The sequence below is a fragment of the Stegodyphus dumicola genome, chromosome 3, assembly GCF_044657685.1.
Source record: "Stegodyphus dumicola isolate Sdum_Otavi_A_Nest chromosome 3, ASM4465768v1".
NCBI classification, from domain to species: Eukaryota; Metazoa; Arthropoda; class Arachnida; order Araneae; family Eresidae; genus Stegodyphus; species Stegodyphus dumicola.
The window spans coordinates 34,199,904-34,223,493 of record NC_140770.1 but is presented as its reverse complement, the minus strand read 5'-3'; the positions used below and the strand labels follow the sequence as shown (position 1 = coordinate 34,223,493).

Here is a 23,590-nt window from a genome sequence, read left to right as displayed (position 1 = left end):
ACTAATCCATGAATTAATTTACTTGCGGCAAAAAATATTTTCTTTTCCTTTAGAGTTTAAAGACATTTTAAACGATATTCATTTTATGAACTCTTGATAATGTGACCTTCGAACTTCGACACCGGTTTCGAGCTTTGGCAACAGATACAGTCAAAAGTCGTTAATCCGGACTCGACGGGACTTCGCCGATTCCGGCTTATCGATTTTTCCGGATTATAGATCATCAGTTTAAATCTGGTAAGATGACATGCAGAAATTACAAAATTAAAAATATGAAACCGTAATTTATGAAATAAAGAACAATTATGATCTAAAGGGTATCAAAATTTACAAAAAAAAAAGCTTAATATTTATTTTTTTACTTTATTAAACATTTCTTTCAATGTAAGTTGTTTAAGTTGCTTCCCTTCATGTGATAATACTTTCTCTTTAATTCTATTAAACAGACATAATTTCTTGTTTAGTTACAAAGTTCCGCTGTTCAAGTCCTATAATTGCTTTAAATCATATCAAAGACGGAGTACATTGACATGAAATACTACATTTAGTAAGGAATTATAAGCCAAATAAAATAAAAACATCTGCCGTGAAGATAAGGATAGTGCTGACAGATCAACTTCCAATTCATTACGCATCACGGCGTTTCCCCCCTCCTCCCGCCGCAGAGCAGCGTCAAATTGATAAACAGATTTCGGATTTCGAAACATACTTTCGCTTTGTAAATCCTTTACATATTAGTAAATATATATCGGAAATTCTATTTGACATAATCGAAAGTTCAAGCTTACTTTTATAAAATTGCTCTAACAATCTGCAAAAAATAATAAGCCGGATCCAATTCGAAGATTAAGGAACAACGCAATCTGCAACATTAACTGAATTAGATAAATTTAGCTTACCTTTTACCGCACGTTATACGTTAAACGCACATGTGCACACATATATTTGCAGCCGTAAAGATCTTACGGGCCCGCGTAAACGCCTCTGCATGTGCATCAAAGCGACGCATGTGCAGAAAGTTTGTAGATTTGAGGTCCGGATTATGGGTGTCCGAATTAACGACTTTTGACTGTACTATATCGCATATGCACAGCTGTTTCCCGCTATGATGGAAACGAGCCACGTCTGTTGCAGAGAGGTTTTCCTTCTTTACGATACATATTTTTTTAATTCTAACCTTCATGGTACCGTATACTAGGATTAAACCCATTTTGTTTTATACGAGAACAGGTACTTTCTTTAGTTCATGCACTGCACATGCGATTCTCGAGGTTACTGGAAATCAAAAGTTGCGGGAAACTTGCTTGCCTTTCTAAAAAGGCAATTAAATTGGAGCTGCGTAAATTGGCTCTATGCCAGCTGCCCGAATGACACTCACGTGATACACAATTCGCCAAAAAAGTGATCTCTTCCGACGTCGGCGCAAAACTCGCCTTTTTTGGCGGGATTGTTGTATGAAATTTCCTGACTTTTCCAGATTTTGACTAAAACACTTAAATTCCCTGACTTTTCCCTGAATTTTTTGGTGAATTTCCGAATTCCCTGACTTTTTCCGGTTTTCCAGGTAGCGTGGCAACCCTGTTTATAAAATGATATTTTGTTCCAGTGTTTCTAAAGTACATATTGAAGCCATTTATTTGTTTTATCATTCACATTGCAAATATTCTACAAAATTTCTTCTTATTCTCTGCTAACACACTAATACTTTCTCCTCAAAAGGCTTTTCTCTTGCCAAGTTTTTTTCTCCTTGAAGGGGGGGGACATATGTAAGATAAAAAATATGTAACTCTGAATTATACTTTAAATTAGCAATAGTCCCTTAATTCCTTCTTTTGGTTTTGGCCCTTTCCCCTATCTATTCTAAAAGTGATAATAACTTTTTCAAAACTGTGTGACATCTGAAAACTAATTCCACATTATGTCATCTTAACCTTTTGCATTGTGTACAGTTCTAAGCCAATCAAATTAATGAAAAGCTTTTACTATAATTACTGTGGGAATCAAAAAACACATCCTCTTTCACTACCTACGTTTGCTACCTAAAGGTTGTCTCCTGCTTAGTTGCTTCTATTAAAAATGTAATGAGTCAGCATCAAAATTGCGGGTGCAGATTGTCCCCACTGTGATGTGCCATGAGAGTAATGAAAAAGAAATAACTGTTTGGATTATCAAGCGATTTTGTAATTCTTTAAAACTTCCCAACATTATCTATTATGTAATTGGAATTTCAATGACCTTCTAACTTCAATCCATTTGTGACTGCAGAATAATTGGAGTCTTCACTAATCAAGCAATCATCTAATATCAAATTAACTAAGAAAATATTATTTCACTACATATATACAGACAGGTTTTGTAACCTTAGACATGTTTTGTTGACATTTGAAAACATGCTTAATAAGAAACTATCAAAACTGTATAAAATAAATACATAAAAATAAAAACATAAATCATACATTATCATTTTGATCTTCCACTATTACTTCCCCAGCTTTAAGTTTCAGTTTCAGACTCAGTGGTATCCATGAAATTGAAGTTTTAGATGGATCTTGGTCGTTCTCTGTGCTAAATATATTTCATATATGCATTAGAAAATTATAAATTTACAATTTATTATAAAAAATGCAAGAATAAATTTATACATAATTATTAAACATGAAAATTACTTTTTATGTTCATGATAATATCTACAATCAGCTCTCTTGCACAGACCACCATAACGACAATGTTTCCGTCTAATTGGAACATCAGGTAAAGTTCTCATCACAGATACATCACTGGATTTAGATAATAACTAGAAAAAAAAGGAAAAGTTTCAAATATGTGTACATTAAAAACAGAATAGAAACATGCCAAAGTGAAACATAAAATTAGAAAGTCAACAACACTGCGTTTGGTGTAGATTTATTCATAATGTGAATTTTAATAATAAACCATTTGTTTCAAATCTTTCCCAAAAGGAAAGGGAGCCTTACTTGATATTCATTCTAATACTAACATTATAATTTCTAAAGTTGATAAGGACAGACAGATCATTGTTATGGATAAACACATGTACAATGATGAAGTCTCAAAACTAATAAATGAAGGCCCATACTGCTTGATCCCTAAAGATCTTTTAATTTCTAATCTCACGAAAGGAAAAACGGCTGTTCAATCTTCTTATATACTTCCCACTCAGTTTTAAAAATCACTTATTCCCTCTATTGCTAACTGTACTAGGTTCTACGCTCTTCCAAAATCCACAAAATTGGAATTCCATTTTGAACTGGAGTTTCCAACTTAGGAAAAGCATCATATCCTATGCTGTTCCTAAGTTAGAATATTTAGTTTCTAAATTTCCTCCTTTACTTTCTCTAACGATATTTAAACTGTGAAAAATTCTTTTGAAGTCATTCACAAAGATTTTTTTCTCTGTGTTTCATCACAGTTTCTTTTGATGTTAAATCACTGTTTAATGTTCTAGTCAAAGACGCACTAAATTGTCTTGAAACTAGGTTTCGAAAATTCCATTTCACACATAACTGACATAACACAGAGTTAATTTCTCTAACTATAATCTTTTTGAGTCAAACAAACTTTATTTTCCAAAATGAATACTATTGCCAAATTGAAGGATTAGCTATTTTTTCTGACATTAGCTATGGGTATTATTTGAAGAATTAGCTATGAATCCCCCTCGGTCCTCTACTATCTAGCATTTAAATATGCACTGTTTTGAGGTCAAATTATTTCAGAAGATATCTTTTCGCTCCTGCATTCGTTATATAGATGACACTTTCCTGCTTTTTTATGGTAATTAAGAAGATTTACCCCAGATTTTATCTATTATAAATTTGATTGATCCAGACATCCAGTTCACTTTTGAAACTGAATTGGACAATACCCCTTCCCTTCCTTGATATTCTTATTATTCACAATGAATTTGGTTTTAGCACTACTGTTTACTGTTAACTTTTTTCTGTTTGTTTATCACACCATACTTTGTCATGTCACCCAGCTAAGAAAAAAAAAAATGGCTTCTTTTTACTATTATACATTTTGCACTCTCAAAGTTTATTTCTCAGAACCTTTGCTTGCTAATGAACTAAATAATTTGAGATTGATTGCCACTGACCAAGGATTTTCTCCCAAGGTCATTGAAAAAAGTTTCACCTTATCATCAAAGAAGACATTTCAGAAGCAACGTTAATAGCATTGCTGTGCTTCTGCTTCATCCTTCTGTCAGTTATAAGATTGCATGGATTCTCCAGAAGTTCAATTATCCAGTCATTTCCTCACCTATCAATAAAATCCGTGGTTTAATTCTTAAAGATTAGATTTCTGTCTTTAATTCTAGGGGAATTTATAGCATATCATGTCAGTAGTGTTTGAAATATATTGGCAAACTAATCTGTATTAAAATTCTGCATTAAGGAACAGTAATCTTGTGTCTGAAATGGTGAAATTAAGTCTCTGATAGCTAATCATAGTTGGAAATTTAATCATAATTTTGAATTTGCATCATCAAAAATTATTCAAAAAGCTTCTCAATTGGTGAACTCAATTTTCTTGAAGTTTTTCACATTCACAAAGATATATCTTGTTTAGTTAATGATTTAAGTCAAATGCAGTCCTTCCTAATGCTTTCAAAATTCTATTAACTTAATTTTTTTAATTTTGTAACTATTTTTGCCAACAGATGGTACTACTTTCTCATTGCTTTACTACTGTAGGGTATAAGTATAACCACTGTTCCTGCTGCTTTCCAGTCTTCTAGATTTCTTTGCTCCTGATGAAGAGGGACCTGTGCCTGTTTGCCCTCAAAATCGATTGAGTTCTTAACTAAATCTAGACCAAACACAAGCCAAATGTTTGCCCAGGTTGGAGACTTTTGGTAATTTCTTGCCAAATTTGGCCACAAAAATTAAGTCGCCCCAAACTAATCGACAGCTTATCACTAATTTTACTAAAACCTCAATGTTAAATGGACTTATCTCTGTATCACTATTTTCCCAGCGATGCTTTGCATTCTAATTCTTTTCATGATACTAAAATTTACACACAATTTCATTGAAATTACTTACACATATACAAAATTCGCAACAATACTATTTTACACTAGCAATATCAAATGAAGAGTAAAATATAATTTAAAAACATCTTAACAGATGTTACATCGGTTATTAACTTTCACAAGACATCCTCAAATAAACTAGTATAATATTCTGCTATAAATATGAAAATTACATTAATTTTAAGATGAAATAGTGACATTTTTGCCATTTAATTTTAATAAACGAAACTACTTATTTAAATTACAGCATATTTATTTTCCTTGGTATCAATTAATTTTAATACATACAAATTATTTCTTTCGATTAAAAATAAAATTCAGTAGCTCTCTTTAAATCTCTGATTTTTAATATAATTATAAAAACACTTTCTATACTGCATAATGAACATTTCTTTAAATACTTTAATAATTACTTTAATTAGGGTTTTTGTAATTAAACTTTGCAAATACCATGGGTTAATATGAAATAACAATTATAATTTGGCATTTTTTTTTTTATAGATTAATCCCTTTTCCTCCATAACTGAAGATTTACTAAAGCTATGAGTTTACCATCCTCCTGCCATACTATTTTAGTCAATGTTTCTACCCAATCAAATGTTTTCCATTTGAGAGAATATGGAAAAATTATTTCTTGAAACAGTGGTTCTCAAAGTTTGGGTCGCACCTCATGCAGTCTCGAAAAGTGTCTGGCAGATCATAAAAGATTAGTTGACATTGCTTTTCTATACAATTATATGTATTTTTATTTACAATTGTTAATAAATTTTAAATTAAACTTAGAATCTTTAATTCTTAATGATTACATCAGGGTTGCCACTCAAATAGGAAAATAAAATTCCCTGACTTTTCCAGGTGTGTTTTAAGAAAATTCCAGTCTATCTGCATAATGCACATTGGCTGTGCTAAGAGATAAATTAATTATGGTACCATTTGAAAATACAAAAATTTGCCAATTACATATGACTTATATATATATCACATATGACTTATAATATATAATCCCCAAAGTATTACTATTATAACTATAATAGGAATTGTTTTCTCCACTGAAGATTCAGATTAGAATCTGCCCAATCTGGATTAAAAAATGTCTTTTTTTGCAGACATTTTTCAGCTAAATGAAAGAAAAATCTATTTAGTGATATTTTTTAATAAATTAAGATATTTTATATTTATTTAGTAGAATGCATAAGCAAAACATATATGCATTAAATTTTGTGATGGTATGTCATCATACTGCTAGAATTAATGTCAGGATTATGCAGAGAAACTTTCCTGAAATTTGAAGGTTTTATTTACCAATAAATAAAAAATAAATTTAGAGAGAAGAAGCAACATTAAATGACATAAATAAGATTAAAAAAAGATAATTATTTAAAAATTTAATTGGAATAATCAACGATATTTTGGCGAATATAGTTACATTAAATGGTTAGCCTAGGTGACTATTTTTTTATTTTACTGCAAAATGACAAATAAGGCATTTAGGGAGGGTTAAAAAGAGTAAGTTCAGTTTTGCAGTAAAATCCTAATATACGCTACGGCCTTGGCACGATTTTGAAAATTGTCGCCAACACCAAAATGACCCGTTTACTGCTCATCATATCCCCAAATCCCATTATACGGTACATGGAGGCCCTATACTAGGATTAAACCGATTTTATTTTATACGAGAAAACGTATTTTCCTTAGTTCAACATGCACTGCATATGCGCGTGGGAGCCTCTCGATACTGGGGGTTACTGGAAACCAAAAGTTGCTGGAAACTTGCTTTGCCTTTCTCTCAAGACAATCTGATTGGAGCAGCGAAAATTTGGCTCTATGCCAGTTGACCGTATGATGCTCATGCGATACATAATTCACCTAGAAAGTGATGGGTTCCAACGTCGGTGCAAAACTCGCTTTTATGGGGGGAATATCCGTATGGAATTCCCTGACTTTTCCAGATTTTGACTAAAATATTTAAATTCCCTGACTTTTCCCTGAATTTTTTGGTCAATTTTCAAATTCCCTGACTTTTTATGGTTTTCCAGGTAGTGTGGCAACCCTGTTACATATATACATATTTATTATTATTTGAATTTTACATGACCCTTTTTCTGCATTTTTCTCTCTTGAGCAACCATATGCAAATAGATAAAACTGCTAAAAACTCTGAAAAACATGTCTCTAATTTATAACTTCCAAGAGTTCAAATGCAAAATTTCAGTATAGCAATCTAGAAATCAATACTTTCATACAAATGGGAAAAGTTGTATCACTACACTGCTCTAAGCTAAATATTTAATGTTTTAATAGCATGAGAATTAGCTTTCCTTTAAATAATTTTATGTACTCAACCTTCTTGCAAACTATATACTTAAAATCCTATTTTCTTTTTCCCCACAATATCATAGTAGAAAAACTATTAACTCCTTTTTTTCTGAAGGATGGTATATTTGACACAGCAATTCTCAAACAAAACAATTCCCCCCTTGGGAGGCTTAATAACAGTCCCTTAATATGGGGGGACAAGGATATCGAAAAGTCAAAAATTAAAGTTTATTTTAAAAATTATTACTGTACTGAAAGGAAGCAAAACAAAATACATTCTGACATAATAAAAAATAAAATACACATTTACATAAAATGTACTTATAAATGTATCAGTACTGCACAATTATAATTAATTTATCAATACTAAATTACGGACAAGCTTAATAATTACTAGTGACTCCCATGGGCTTGCCTTGCAGAGCAAAATTATTCAAAGGAAAGTTTAATACTAGAAATTGACACCCAAAGTTCTTTTTCTATGTTTAACTGAGAAACTTTAAATTTCTGCTCCATAATTCCAATTTTCTACAAACATTAATTTTATCACTCGTCTCCAACATATGTATATTTGCTCCTTGGAGTTGAAGATTCAAGGTATTTAATTTCTCGAATATATAGACCAAGTAGCTGAATTTCATCACAAATAGACCATCTCAAAACTTCTGAGCTTCATGTTGGTTTACCTCTTCTAGAAAAGTGGCAATTTTGTCTCATGATTCATAAACATATTGCAAAAATTTCCCTTGTGATAACCATCTTGCCTCACAATCAAACAGCAATGATGAATGTACCACACTCATGTCTTTACAAAGTACAGAGAAAATACTTGATTTTGGGACGTCTTATTTTTATATAATTTACTATGGTCAATTGTCGTTGGCACAATATTTAGACCATTTCTTGGTCATTCATGCCTTTGAAAGCCAGCAGTGCAGTAGCGAGCATAACTGTCACCCGGGGTAAAATACCCTTTTGGCGCCCCACCCCTGGGAAAAAAACACAGTGATATGATGAAAATCTTGTTTGGAGACCATTTGGCGCCCCTCTGCGAGCTTGCCCGAGGCATCACACACCCCCTGCCTCCCCTTTGCTAAGCCACTGGAAGCCAGAGCTTCTCTGTGGAGTGTGCAATGTGTCCAGATGTCCAGTGGAAATTTCTGTTTCACGAGTGCTCGTATGCTTTGGAATCTCCCAGATGCTGTATGAGCACCAACGGTGCATAATCCGACACAATGTTTCCACTCTTTGTTTGGCTTGTTTATAAAATTATTTAAAATATCAAATAACACTAGTGCTGTTGCTTTGAGTTTTGTTGGTTTACAAAAAGGTAGTTCTTCTACTGCTGATATACCAGCACAAAAATCAAACATACACAATGAAATGAGCATCTTTATTACTATCCGTTACTTCATCAAGCTGAAATGAAAACAATTTGTCCTGCAAATTCCCAAAAAGCTGCTGTTGTACATCTTCAGCTATATCATCGATTCGACGGACAACAGTATCATTTGAAAGAGGTATGAACTGCAAGACTTTAGCATAATTACCTCCAAACATAGTTTCTACGATCTCAGTTGCAGCTCGCAAAACAAGCTCTTCGCCAATTACATGGGGCTTTTTACATCTGGATAATTTATATGAGACTTTGTAAGAAGGAAGTAAAGCTTTTTCATTCACAGGTGTGTATTTAATTACAGCAAAGCACACTAGGGCTACCTGCCTAAGGGGAGGGATGCCTTCATGGAGGACTTTCTAAGGGAAACTGGCTCATATACACATTAAACATGGGAAAAACCACGAAAACACCTATGCAGCCAGCCCGTTCACGGGATTTGAACCTCAGACCCAACTACCAGTGTTTAGCGACTTTACCGCTCGGCCGCTGGTGGGCTTTTTCATTCACAGACAAAGTTTCATCAAAAAATATTTTTTGCTTCTCACATGATTTTAATTCAATAATTAAAATTAAATAAATAAATAAATTATTGGGATTTGTTAACGTACTCATCATAAAGCTTTTCCAAATGTTGTTTAAGTTTATTAGGTATCATGCTGTCTTCTGCCAATATTTTTTAGCAAATAACACGCAGGGTCCTTTCTTCTTCAATTACTTCAGTATTGGTAAACCTAAAATTTAAGTATTCTCGAAAATATCTTTTTGATTTAATTTTCGGATCCATGCCTGTCTGTGCACTTGTTGATGCTTGAATATCGTCTAACGTTCACTTACTTAAAAATTTATCCATGATTCTATTTAAATCTACTGTCGTTATTTAATACTGTGAATTGCAATTAACGTGCAAATTACAAAATGCATATTCAAGATAGATTCAGTAGCAGAGTCGTAGCTAGGGTTTTTAGCACCCAGGGACAACTGAAGATTTCGTGTCCCCTACTGCTTGCCAAGGATGGAAAACATTTATTAATTCTAAAATGTCATAACATCAGTTTGGCACCCCTTGGATTCTGCGTCCGGGGACAGATGCTCCCCCTTGCCCCCCTCTAGCTACGCCCCTGTTCAGTAGTGACAGAAGGATCTACTCGACCTCAGCTGCAATTGCACGAGGTGCAGCATTTATAAACGTTTCGCACAGACATTCAATAGGTTGCGCAGATATCTGCAAGAATGCCAAATGTTATGAATAGCAGAACATGATGGATAGAGGGCAGCAGAAACTAGACTATTTTTCTAATAACATTTGTACTTTTAGAAATGGATGATTTGGGAAATAAATATTTAATTTAATTAAAATTAATTTTGCAATTTGTTCCAATTTAAAAATTAAAAAGGAAAAGTAACATAATACATATCCTGTTACTTAAAATATCTGTTACTTAAAAGTAACGTATACAAAATTTAATACCTATCTTGATAATTTGTACTCTTTATAATTAAGGTCGTATTGTAGTTTTAGCATCAAAGTACATTATTACTGCATTCAATACATTGTTATTGTATGGGGGAGGGTGCGATGAAAATTATTATTGAAAATTGGGTCACAAATATTGAAAGTTTCAGAGGCACTGATTTAACACAAAGCTGAAAATTATATACTTATATCTTTTTACATATAAAAAATATTAGCAACAGAATCAATAGTAAGATCAAGCATTATTAATATTCCAAACATAAAATTCTCTTTATTAAAAGAGACAGAAAAACTATTCCAGTTGTTACACTTAGAAACTACTTTTATGAAATCAAGTTGCAGAGCCAAAAAAAAAATGTAGGTTTACAAATTTCAGAACCTACGGAAGTAATATATTCGCAAATCAGTTCTGCTTCATCTGAATAATGAAAATCAAACATTTTAGTCTAAGCGGGTATAATGGCATGAGAAATGATTCATATTTTATGCTACAAATGAACATCTCACAACTTTTTAAAAAATTTTAAATAAACAACTCACTTGAAATTGATTTCTCCAAAATTCTAATTCATGCTTATTATCACCGCAATTCAAAACAAGAATATCAGGCAAGGACTTCAAGAATTTTGTTTGAATCTACAAATGAAATAAGAATTATGCATAATGAATAACCTAAAAAAAGGAACTTAAACTAAATTCCTAATGTAATTCCTATTTCAAATACAAGTTCAATAAAATAATTGTAGGTAAATTATATTTTTCATCTCTCCACAACCTTATACCAACAGTTTTTTTTCATTTACTTTGTGTAATATACTTCTGTTAACAAATAATACAATAAGTTTGTGGAAAATTTTCCAATCAGAAATTTTTTAATATAAAAAAGCTCTTTTTAGTGTTAAAACAGTTGATTAATTAATTTCAGCAAAATTCTTGACAGGCAATCACTTAAAGAAAGTTCATGAAAGACTTTTACAGGAATCTAGCTTCCCTCTGTATATGAACATCTTTTACTGGCAAAGAGCTTGACACTAGATGAGTCATCACTTTAGTTCCTTACTATATGGTGTACTTAGTATTTTGATTACTAAACATATACTGCATTCAAAATTTTCATGAATTTTACTTTTTCAGCTAAATGTAGAACAAGTACACTTTAAATAGCTAAAAGTGAACAATTTTAAAACTGAATAAGATTAATAGTTGAGGTTATAAAGACCATAAAAATTGTCATTATTATGGATATCTATCCCATTAATTATGATCTGTAGTATGCCTAGTCTCAGCAGGTTATGGTTTTAAAACAGATGAAATTCTAATCATTACAGTCTTCGATATTTTTTAATTGACCCTTTTCAACAAACTAAAATTGTTACTAAACAGTACGAGTTATAGCCATTAATGGATAAGTATGATATCACAGTACATATGTAACATTTTTGCTTTGGTTTTAAAAAAAAATTAAACCTTCAATAAGCCATGTTAGTATTTTGTAAAAAAAGAATTTGATTTAACTACTATTGCTCTGGTTTTCTCTCACATTAAAATATATATATTAAAATTTGTGAATAGCCTTCTATAGAACAGTACACATTAGCGTATTTCCAAAGTAACAGGACTGATTTTACTAAACTACAAATGCACAACGACAAAAATTAATTAATTAATTAAAGCTTTCAGATTTTATATGGCGCACAAGGAGGCATTTTTTAAAACATTTTGTGTTTTACCATTATTTATTAAATATCATATTCTTTGCACTTAAAACCACAAAATTTAGTTCAACAACAATATCACAAAATATTTTAAAACAGCGTATCTTTACAATTTCCAGAGCACACTGGAGATAAAAATGTTTTTTTTTTTTTTTTTTTTTTTTTTTTCTTTCCCTGTATGGTGTTACCCTTGCTCACTTTGAAATCATTGAGTTTATTAATCAAAGATTCACTAAAAGTTAAAAAAATGTGAAATAGATAATAAAACAAATTCAAAATTCCAGCTTCCAGGTCCCCATGTTCAGGTGGAGGGTTACATTATTAAAAATTTGATGGCTCTTGGTACCATCTCTTTTTTCACAATGCGAGAAACATACCTACATTCTTGCACATTCTCCTTTATTTAATTTCTTTTAAACTAATACAGGGGGATAATATTTGATGGCAATTTGAAAAGTGATTCGGTCTTTTACAGTGATTCAGTGCTGAATATTGTTTTGAGACTAAAAGCCCTTCTGAGCTAATGCTTCTTTGGGCTAATAAACAAATAACACAACAGATCTCGGATTATCTAACTAAATAATAATAAATAACTAAATAATACTAAATAATAACTAAATAACACCACTTAAATTTATATTTGAGAAAATGTGGCATTGAGTTCACAAAAAAAAAAAAAAAAAAAGAGAGAGAGAGAGATGACAGCTTTTCTGCTATCTTAAACACTATTAAGGATTTTTAATTGACAGAATGACTAGTGCAAATTTTAAAAATGTGTTTATCGATTATCTCAAAACAATGTCAAATTTATTTAAGCTTTTTACATGCTAAATCTGTAACTTGTATCCATTGATTATCTAATTAAATAAACAATGATCTCAGATTATTTAACTAAATAAAGAGTGTTTCTCTGAACTTCCGACAGAGTAACTGGCACCAATCTAACAGGATTTCAGCAATTTTCACAGTTAATGTGAAAATGCACAAGTGCCAAGTTTATCAAAGAAAAAAATTCTTTTATGTACACTGTTTGATTCGTTACATATTTCATGAATTTTCTATTAAGTTCAAATGTGCATAAGGTGACCATGGAATTGTACTTAAACAGAAAGTACACATTTTAAACATAATGATTTACTTTATGTGAATACAGTACACTTTAAAAGCAAATGTCTACCATATACTTCTCAGAAATAAGCAAGAAAACTGTATCCAAAGCAATTTATCTAGTACCTGAGTCAATCTGATGTCAAAACCTTCAATTGCTAGGGTTCTCAGATGCAAAATTCAATATTTTCAAACCAGAAGCATATAATAGCTGCCTTTATTTCTTTATATCCGTTTCAAATGGTAAGAAAATTTATTCATGAAAAAGTTTTATTATGGGAAAATGTAAAAAATGATGCGATACAAAAATTTACATAATAAATTCTGAATTAATTTCTTTGCTGGGCTTTTCATGCAAATTTTGTAACATTCTTTAATTAACCAGTTATTATGATTTCGACCTTTATGTCTTACTCTTTCCATATTCCTCACCAAAATGTAAAATAGCTTTTAAAGTACATAAGCTGAAGATTTTGAGCCTAAGACAAGAGAGAGAATTTCAGGCATTCATGTGGTGCTGTTAGAATTTTGCCAGGTCTAGCTCTGGCTTTTGCAGCTGAATCATTAAACTTAGGTGCGGGTAAAAATAAATTCAATGAGCTTATAGCTTATGTTATTGAAAAGTGTACCCTTCAACTATGTTATCAACATTTAAATTTGTTTGACTGTTCTTTGGTAATTCAATTCAGACATGAGTAATGGTAGTCACAGTTAGTGATAGCTCACTAATTTATCTAGTAGGATTACAGAACTTAAATTCAGGTTTCAGATAAAAAGCAACCTTAAAATTTATTTGCAATCAACATGAGCATATTTATCATAAACACAAAGAATCAAACATACTTTGATATAGTGTACACTTCTAATACACTTTCTAATGTGGATTTAATTTTCTTTTCTTTGGAATATTTTTCTTTCATAAAATGTCAAGGAAAAAGCTTAATTTGATAAAATTAACAAGCATTTTACTATTGCTAATCCTTACACATATCACAAAGAAAGTAAGATGGACGATTTGCTCAAGGAAAAAACAATTTGTTTTCAGGGCATCAAGTGAGTTTTGATGGGATATTCATGTAAGCTGAAATCTGAGCAATTAAAAATTCATAATACTGGACATAAAAAAAATTAGACTGTCTTAAATGAAGAAAAAATATGCAGAATGTTAATTTTTTCCAATTTCTTTTCACATTTTTAAGAGATGCAGGTTAAATTTTGACAAATGTATTGGTAACATCAGACCTTATTTTAGATAGCCTCTCAGGTACAAGTTATATAGTGAGTATGAATATATACTCACTACATAACTTGAGTGAGTATAAACAGTATATTAGTGAGTATGAAAAATGAACATATGTAAATTATTATTCTTCATGATGAATAATAAAAAGAGCAATGAATAAGAGACAAGACAACTACATTAATTTAGTTATTAAACTACTTTCATAGATATTTTATGCACATATCAACTTACCATGCTAGTGAACCGACTACAATTTTCACACCATGCTGTAATATGATGTTTGACTGCAAGACTCCTCTGAACAATGTCAGTAAAGGAATATTGCACAGGAGCTTTATCTAAAAAAATTAAATTGAATAACTGAATTTTGAATATAAAAAATTTAAAATGCAATATTTTAGGTATATTTTAGTTACAGAATTTTAACATTTAAAATATTTTATATAAAAGAAGATATATATATATGTAAACACTGCACCTAAATTTATCATAAATGAAGAAATCATCCAAGGTAATAGCTACAGAACTACAGAAAAGTTGTATTTTGCAACAACACAGATTTTTTTTTTTTTTTTTTTTTTTTTGGTATAACATAAAATTTAACCAAATCATTGTAGATTCAAAATATTTGAATAAGTATGTGAGAATTTACTAACTGGATTGAAAATTGCAAAATCTTGTGACACCTTTTTAACTAGGCATACTGTTGTAATTGGTAAGTAATTGTAAATATTGGTGCAAAAGCTGTTATTTCATTAGCACAGCTGTGATTATGACTTTGAATATGTTACCCAAGTGCAAATTAAAAAGTTCATTCACGACATTGGAGGAAAAACTTATCTCTTTCTTACTATCAGCATTATTTAATACCATTATCAGCATTTTGAAATTCTTATCCTTTTGCTAGCATTCTGGAATATGATATTAAAAATGTGACTTGTCATGATTAAAGCTTTGTTATTAGCATGGTTGCAAATCCTGCACACTGATGTGACTCCACACTGCATCAAGTACAGAGCTACATCTTCAAATACATAAGCATGCTTGTCTGGCCCTTGTTCTTTTGTAGATTCATAGTGAGAGAGCAATGTGATGCTATGATATATAATTAATTATTTCTCCAAGTTGGCATAAGTGTGTGTTTTCATAATGTTTACTAAATATGAATGATCATTCGCATTATTAATATTCATTAGGTTATAAATATGGGTGGCCAGCTTACAAGAATTAAGGTGTTGTAATTTCAAAGCACCATCTTATGCTGTGGATTGAAAGTAACTCTAGCTAGCTTCGCAAAAGCTGTTATTTCATTGATGCTGTCATGGATATGAGCCTGGAAATAGGACCAAGGTCATTTGGTTGGAAATCAAAACTTGTTCTAATCGTACACTCATAACTACCTTAGCCAATATCTGGATCTCCTTCCTACTGCAAGCACTGACTGATCATTTCAAATTTACTAATTGGCTAATAATTTCCATAATTTTGAGCTCAACTGTAATGGTGCATTATGTTTCATTTTGTCATATGTCTATCATTGAACTAGAAGAGAAACATGCTAATGTGACAATCAAAATCGTAAAAAACAACCTTGTATTTAGCGTAGGTATAATGAAACACTCAATCAATTTCGAGGGTAGCTAAAGGTCCCTTCTCATCAGGAGAAAGAAATACATAGAAAGAAGAAAATAGGAGAAGGAGTCACAGAAACACGTGGTCCTTATCAGCACTACACGTGGTTATAACTAGATTTTTACCCAGAGTTGCACTGGCCGCCTACTTTTACTCAGCCAGGCTATCTGATCAAGCATAAAGAAATATTAGCGAAGTTAAAATAGGGAGCGAGGGGCAAATGCACCTTACGCTCAAAATATGAACTTCAAATAATGGAAAGCAACCACTGAAAGGATTTTTATACCCTCTGGTAGTACCAAACGCGAGGAGGTAACGCCATCTATCGGCAAAAATAACTGAATTAAGATAGTAGAATTTTAAAGGCATTAGGAAGGACTGGATTGGACTTCAAATCATTAACTAAACTTGCTAAATCTTTGTGAATGTGAAAAGCCTCAAGAAAATCCAATTCACCTATGGAAGAAGCCTTTTGGATGATTTTTGCAGACCCAAAATCAAAATATGGTTAAAAGTCCAACTATGATACGCTATTGAAGACTTGTTAATTTCGCCTTTTTTGACATAAGATTCATGTTCCTTGATACAAAACTTCAACGCTCTTTTTGTTTGGCCAATATATCTTAAACCACACTGACACGATATACTATAAATTCTCCAAGAATTCAAGACAGAAACGCATTCTTTTAGAATCGAAGGGTGAATTTTATTAATAGTGGAGAAACTGATTTGAAAACTGAATTTCTGGAGAACCCGTGCAATTTTATAGCTAACAGAAGGATAAAATGAAGCTTGACAAGGTCATTAATATTATTTCTAACAGTGGAATGTCTTTTTTGATGGGAATCTGAAAATTTTTTAACGGCTTTATCAATAATCACGGGAGAAAATATGTGCTATCAACTGGCATTTTCAAGAATATTTTACTGTTTTACCACGTGCACCATTTTATTTACTTCTTTCCACGTGGCCATCATTTTTTCGGATTTGGTTTATGCTATCAACCTGCATTTTCGAGGTTATTCTATTTTTTATTGGTTTACCACGTGCATGATTTTCACTTTCGTTGCTTCTTTCCACGTGGCTATTGGTTTTCTGTATTGGATGTTTCTCTCCTTTTGGAATGTTTTTGTCATATGTTGATGAAAATTGTCTTCATTATTTATTGGTGTTTTTTCATGTTATAAGTAATTACTTGTTTGGACTTTCGGAATTACATTTCTTTTGTTCACTTGTTTCTTGCTTGTGCCCTTTTCACAATATGTCCACTGACAGGAATCGATTTTGTAAGTTACGCCTTAAGCGTACGAAATTCTTGAATCATCTACAGTTTCTACTTAAATGCAAACATCAAAATTTCATTCCCAAATTTATACATTTGAAATGTAGCCTTAAAGCTTCCATTTATGTTTCAAAAATTTTGCATAAATTCAAATTGGCACTTCTTGGTCACATTATAAGGGACACACGCAAACGTTTATCTAAAATTGAATTTGAATTATATTACCTCCATTTAAAAATTGCTAATTCCACTGAAAAGTTTTCCTCATTTGAACATACATCCTGGTCTAGAACCGATACCGTTTGTCAACGGCATAAAAATGTGCTCATTTCTAAATTCCTTAAACTCACACACCAGTCGGATAGTCCCAACTATCTAGCTGATCTTCCCACTGTAAACGTTAAGCCCATTGTTAATATCTCCAATAGGAATCTTTCGGAGGATCAGTTAAAAGTATTAAAATATAATTTAAACTTTACAAAGACATCTAAACCTTCAATTCCTCAAATCATCGCCCCTATAGAGAAAGCCTTTAAATTCTCCAAAATTTCGGAAACGCAGAAGGATACAATCCGCCACCTAATTACTCATAATGTTAATTTTAACAATAAATCTTTGGGTTCGAATCTTAGCAAAAAGGAAAATGAGATCTTACGTGAAATTCATTCTGATACTAATATCATTATCTCTAAAGCTGATAAGTACGGACAGATCGTTGTTATGAACAAACACACATATATTACTGGAGTCTCTAAATTGATAAATGAAGGCCCATACTACTCAATCCCTAAAGATCCTTCAACTTCGGACCTCACGAAAGTAAAAAGTGCTATTAAATCTTCCCACATTCTGCCAACTCAGTTGATGAAATCACTTATTCCACCTATTACTAATTGCGCTAGACTTTATGCTCTTCCAAAAGTCCACAAAACCGGTATTCCTTTTCGACCAATTGTTTCCAAAATAGGTACTGCTTCATATCCTTTGGCCAAATATTTAGTTTCCAGATTTTCCCCTCTACTTGCTAACAATATTCACACTGTAAAAAATTCTGTTGAAGTCATTGATAAACTTAAAAATATTTCTCCACTTCATTCCATTATGGTTTCATTTGATGTCAAATCACTGTTTACTAATGTTCTGGTCGAAGGAGCACTAAATTGTCTTGAAACTAGGCTTCGGGAATTTCACTTCACACATACTGAAATTAATGAGTTGGTTTCGCTTACTAAAGTTTCTCTGAGTCAAACCCAAAATGCATATTTTCGTCAAGTTGAAGAATTAGCTACGGGTAATCCTCTCAGTCCGGTACTTGCTGACATTTATATGCACTATTTTGAGAGGAAATTATTTGATAAATTATCTTTTCGTCTTTGGATTCGGTATGCTGACGACACTTTTGCACTTTTTGACGGTTATAAAGAGGATTTATCCGAGATTCTATCTATTATGAATTCAATTGATCCAGCCATCCAATTCACTCTTGAAATTGAATCCAACAATTCCCTCCCCTTCCTTGATATTCTTATAATTCGCAATGAAACCGATTTTAGCACCACTGTGTACCGTAAACCCTTTGCAGTTTGTTTACCACCCCATGCCAAGTCATGCCACCCTATTAAGCAAAAAATGGCTTCTTTTTACTATTATGTTTTCCACGCGCTTAAAGTTTGTTCCTCTGAATCTTTTCTTACCAATGAACTTAATTATTTGACAGCAGTTGCGATTGACCGTGGATTTTCTCCCATGATTATTGATAAAGCCGTTAAAAATTTTCACATTCCCATCAAAAAAGACATTCCACTGTTAGAAATAATATTAATGACCTTGTCAAGCTTCATTTTATCCTTCTGTTAGCTATAAAATTGCACGGGTTCTCCAGAAATTCAGTTTTCAAATCGGTTTCTCCACTATTAATAAAATTCACCCTTCGATTCTAAAAGAATGCGTTTCTGTCTTGAATTCTTGGAGAATTTATAGTATATCGTGTCAGTGTGGTTTAAGATATATTGGCCAAACAAAAAGAGCGTTGAAGTTTCGTATCAAGGAACATGAATCTTATGTCAAAAAAGGCGAAATTAACAAGTCTTCAATAGCGTATCATAGTTGGACTTTTAACCATATTTTGATTTTGGGTCTGCAAAAATCATCCAAAAGGCTTCTTCCATAGGTGAATTGGATTTTCTTGAGGCTTTTCACATTCACAAAGATTTAGCAAGTTTAGTTAACGATTTGAAGTCCACTCCAGTCCTTCCTAATGCCTTTAAAATTCTACTATCTTAATTCAGTTATTTTTGCCGATAGATGGCGTTACCTCCTCGCGTTTGGTACTACCAGAGGGTATAAAAATCCTTTCAGTGGTTGCTTTCCATTATTTGAAGTTCATATTTTGAGCGTAAGGTGCATTTGCCCCTCGCTCCCTATTTTAACTTCGCTAATATTTCTTTATGCTTGATCAGATAGCCTGGCTGAGTAAAAGTAGGCGGCCAGTGCAACTCTGATTAAAAATCTAGTTATAACCACGTGTAGTGCTGATAAGGACCACATGTTTCTGTGACTCCTTCTCCTATTTTCTTCTTTCTATGTATTTCTTTCTCCTGATGAGGAGGGACCTTTAGCTGCCCTCGAAATCGATTGAGTGTTTCATTATACCTACGCTAAATACAAGGTTGTTTTTTACGATTTTGATTGTCTATCATTGAACTTATTTGGCTATGAGAAAAACCGATATTAGAACTCATTACAAGCTTATATTCTCTGTTTGCAAGCTTTACAAAATGCTTAATTATAGTCAAATTTAAAACAAAATCACAGCCATTTACTGGATCCTATATTTGAACTGCTACATAGATCAGACATAAAAGACAAAATCAGAGATGATTTACAGGATTGTGAAAGCTGAAGTCGTGCAAGTGATAATTTTTAAAAAGTATAGGTAAGACCCCGCAAAAAGTCATTAGTACTTGATTGGTGATTGTTCTGTTTATAAAAAATAATAAAATAAGCATATTATAAGAAGCAAGAAGTTTTATAATAAAGGATAAAAATCTATATGTCCAATTTTAGAATTGGTGGATAAAGGTTTAGAAAACAACCTTAAATTGTGCACATTTTTCAAATTAGGCTTAATCAAAATTTTTTCATATTGTAGCCAATCAGCAAGAGGCGCAACAACATCTGTCTCACCTCGCAGACTCTTTTTGGCCAGCGCCGTTGGAGTGAAAAGATCGCTACACAATGCTCCTGGTAGAGTCTCATTCCTTCCTATGTGTATAATAAAATATATTTCTATATCAATGCTGTTTCATTCAATTATGGAGTCAGATCAACCGATAACACTCATCAATGGTAATCATTCTTCAACATCATGTACAGTACAAAGTCTTTAATCCGGAACTCAAAGCTACAAACTTTCTGCGCATGCATAGCATTTACACATGCGCATAATACCTTTACGCATGCACATATGTACATCATCATTTATGCATGCGCATAATACGTTTACGCATGCACATTTAATGTATAACGAATGGTATAAGCTAGGCTAAAATTCTCTAATTATCTATTTCAGTTAATGGTGCAGATTGCGTTGTTCCTTAACCTTCTAGTTGGATCTGGCTTATTATATTTTGCAGAGTGTTAGAGCAATTTTATAAAAAGTAAGCTCGAACTTTCGATTATGTCAAAAAGAATTTCCGATTCTGGAGCTGCCAAAGGATCTACAAAGCGAAAGCATGTTTCGATGTCCATCAAACAAAAAGTGGAATTGCTGCAAAAAATGGATAAAGGCATGAAGAAAGTGACAGAGAGGTTAGTGAAAAAGAAAAAATTTCGATTGTAAGGTTAGTCGGTATTCTCGGCACAGCAATTACAGGACTTGAACAGTAGAACTTTGTAACTGAACAAGAAATTATGTCTGTTTATAGAATTAAAGAGAAAGTATTAGCACATAAAATGAAGCAACTTAAACAACTTACATTGAAAGAAATGTTTAATAAAGTAAAAAAATAAAAACAAATAAATAATAGTTTTTTTTTTTTGTGTGTGTGTGTAAATTTTGATACCCTTTAGATTATAATTGCTCTTTATTTCATAAATTACAGTTTCATATTTTTAATTTTATAATTTCTGCATGCCAACTTACCAAATTTAAATTATCTATAATCCGGAAAAACCCCTAATCCGGAATCGCCGAAGCCCCGACGAGTCCAGATTAAAGACTTTGTACTGTATTTAAGATAAAAGAATAATGTTTAAATTATTGTATATAATAGATGTCATCTGTTCCTTTTTTTGTGTTTACTTATTTTATTTCAATCTCTCTTCTGTGATCCCTTTAAATGATATACGGCTTGCTCTTGATTTCAGGTTTTCATATAATATCTCTAATATTTACCTTTTAAATGCATTTTTTAATTGATTTTGTTTTTTATGCAGTACTTCTACTACTACAGCAATATACAATACTTCAAGATTTATCTTTTAGATTAGTATTTGTAATTATTTTTAATTTCTACATTGCTCACTTTGTTTCAGATTTTCCCACATTTCTGAATTTCAATTTTTTGGTTTAAAGACTTCTTCAATAGTCTTGATACGAAACACTCTGGTCCATCTGGATGTTCCAGATTTTGTAATTTTGTACTGTAAGATTAGTCATATGTATTTCAGTCTTTTCTTAGTCTGCAGCTTCTTTTCTTAAATATTAACTATCAATAAAGTAAAGAAAGAGATGAATCCCATGCATTTAATAAGAAAAGGATTTTTTTTAGTGCTCCTGATGTTAACACATTAAAGGCGGGAGTCGTAGTACTATGATTTATCTCGACTGTAGCTTAAAGGCTGGAGTCTTAGTACTACGATTTATCTCGACTGTAGCTTAAAGGCAGGAGTCGTAGTACTACGATTTATCTTGACTGTAGTTTAAAGGCGGGAGTCGTAGTAATACGATTTATCTCAACTGTAGCTAGTGCATGGATTGCGCAATGTGGTTGCAAACCACATTGTGCAATCCATGCGCCACTTTACATTTGTATTTAGTATGTTTTGTGGTTTGAAGCTGTTCGGTTGTTCAAATTCTACTTACAGTACATTTTGAAATCCTTCACTATGGTTTCACGGGAAAATAAAGATATATATGCAGACAATTCAATGGACATTGAAGAGCCACAACCTGGTACATCGAACTCAGCACCACGGACTACACGATATAAAATTGATCCGCCTGGATGTCTTTCGCTAGACATCAAAAAGCACAAATTAATTCAGATAGAAAATAAAGGCAAAAAGCTATATGCCTAACAAAATTACGTAGTTTGTGTGGCACATAAAAAAAGAAAGTTGACTTGCTTCAAATGCGAGTTTTGCAATGCACCTCTTCACCGTGGCGAGTGTTATCAACATTATCACACTCATAAAAAATACTAGATTCTTCTCATAAATATGTACTTTAAAATATTTTTTGTAATTAGTGCTTAGTTCTTTTTTAATATTTCTTGTAGTATTAAGAGTTTAAATAAACTTTAAGTATAAATTTTTTTATGCACATTTTGTATTATTACACAAAATACCGCCCGCTCTAGGATGAAAAACGAGGCGAAGCAGTCACTGCGTTACCTAGCATACTTTCATCAAGATCCCCTGCCTTTAATGTGTCATTTCTAAACATTCATTTGATGTACATAATAATATAAAACCTTTTCATCCACTTTTAAATGAAGGTTAAAACATCTGTTTCAAGAAAAAAATTTTTAAATGCCTTATGCAGAAATTTGTGTTTATTAGAAAAAATTTTCATGTATAAAAAAAGTCTTGAAAATGTTAATCAGTTATCAGTATGAACTTTAATTATCAAGCTTCATGACCATCTAGAATGTTCTTAAACACTAAACTTGGTGACAAATATTATGTATCTGAGTCTTGACAACAAATGGAATAAAGCCATGATAAGCAGTAGCAGGAATTCATGGCAAGTTTTTCAAAACGAATATGTTTTCACTGCACTTTGGAATAGCAGTCTGAACTTGGTAATATGTTGTAATCAAATGTCTCAGATATATCTTACATAATTTTACATCTTATGAAAATTAATAGCAAAGTAGTACTTGCTAATAATAAGATGCTAAGCAAATACTTTGTCTTTAAAATCCTTTATTCTGTGACAGTTTCTTTAATATGGTATGAGAAAGGCAAGTATGCAAAAGTAGATAAGTTAGAAGGCTTATAAAGTTGGATGATATTGTTTTTATTAATTCTTTTTTTGATAAATGATAACAAAATTTATTTTTATGCGTAGCTTGTACATAAGACAAATTTTTCTGAAGATGTTAAATTTTAAGCATAACAAAATGATTTTATAAAACCATA

General features: G+C 31.8%; 1 protein-coding gene across 5 annotated transcripts in view; it reads right to left on the bottom strand.

The window, feature by feature from the left end:
* Nucleotides 1-23,590, bottom strand: part of PAN2 (PAN2-PAN3 deadenylation complex catalytic subunit PAN2) — a 129,322-nt gene that overhangs the window by 63,540 nt on the left and 42,192 nt on the right. For all 5 annotated transcript variants that reach the window (XR_004757761.2, XM_035356466.2, XM_035356469.2 and 2 more), the window contains exons 16-19: nt 14,542-14,648; nt 10,786-10,881; nt 2,667-2,794; nt 2,457-2,565 (exon numbers count right to left, since the gene is read on the bottom strand). Coding sequence is in view for 4 of the 5 variants with exons in the window: in XM_035356466.2 (XP_035212357.1) it covers nt 2,457-2,565; nt 2,667-2,794; nt 10,786-10,881; nt 14,542-14,648 (440 nt within the window). In the remaining variant the exon portion in view is untranslated. The remainder of the gene's footprint in view (nt 1-2,456; nt 2,566-2,666; nt 2,795-10,785; nt 10,882-14,541; nt 14,649-23,590) is intronic.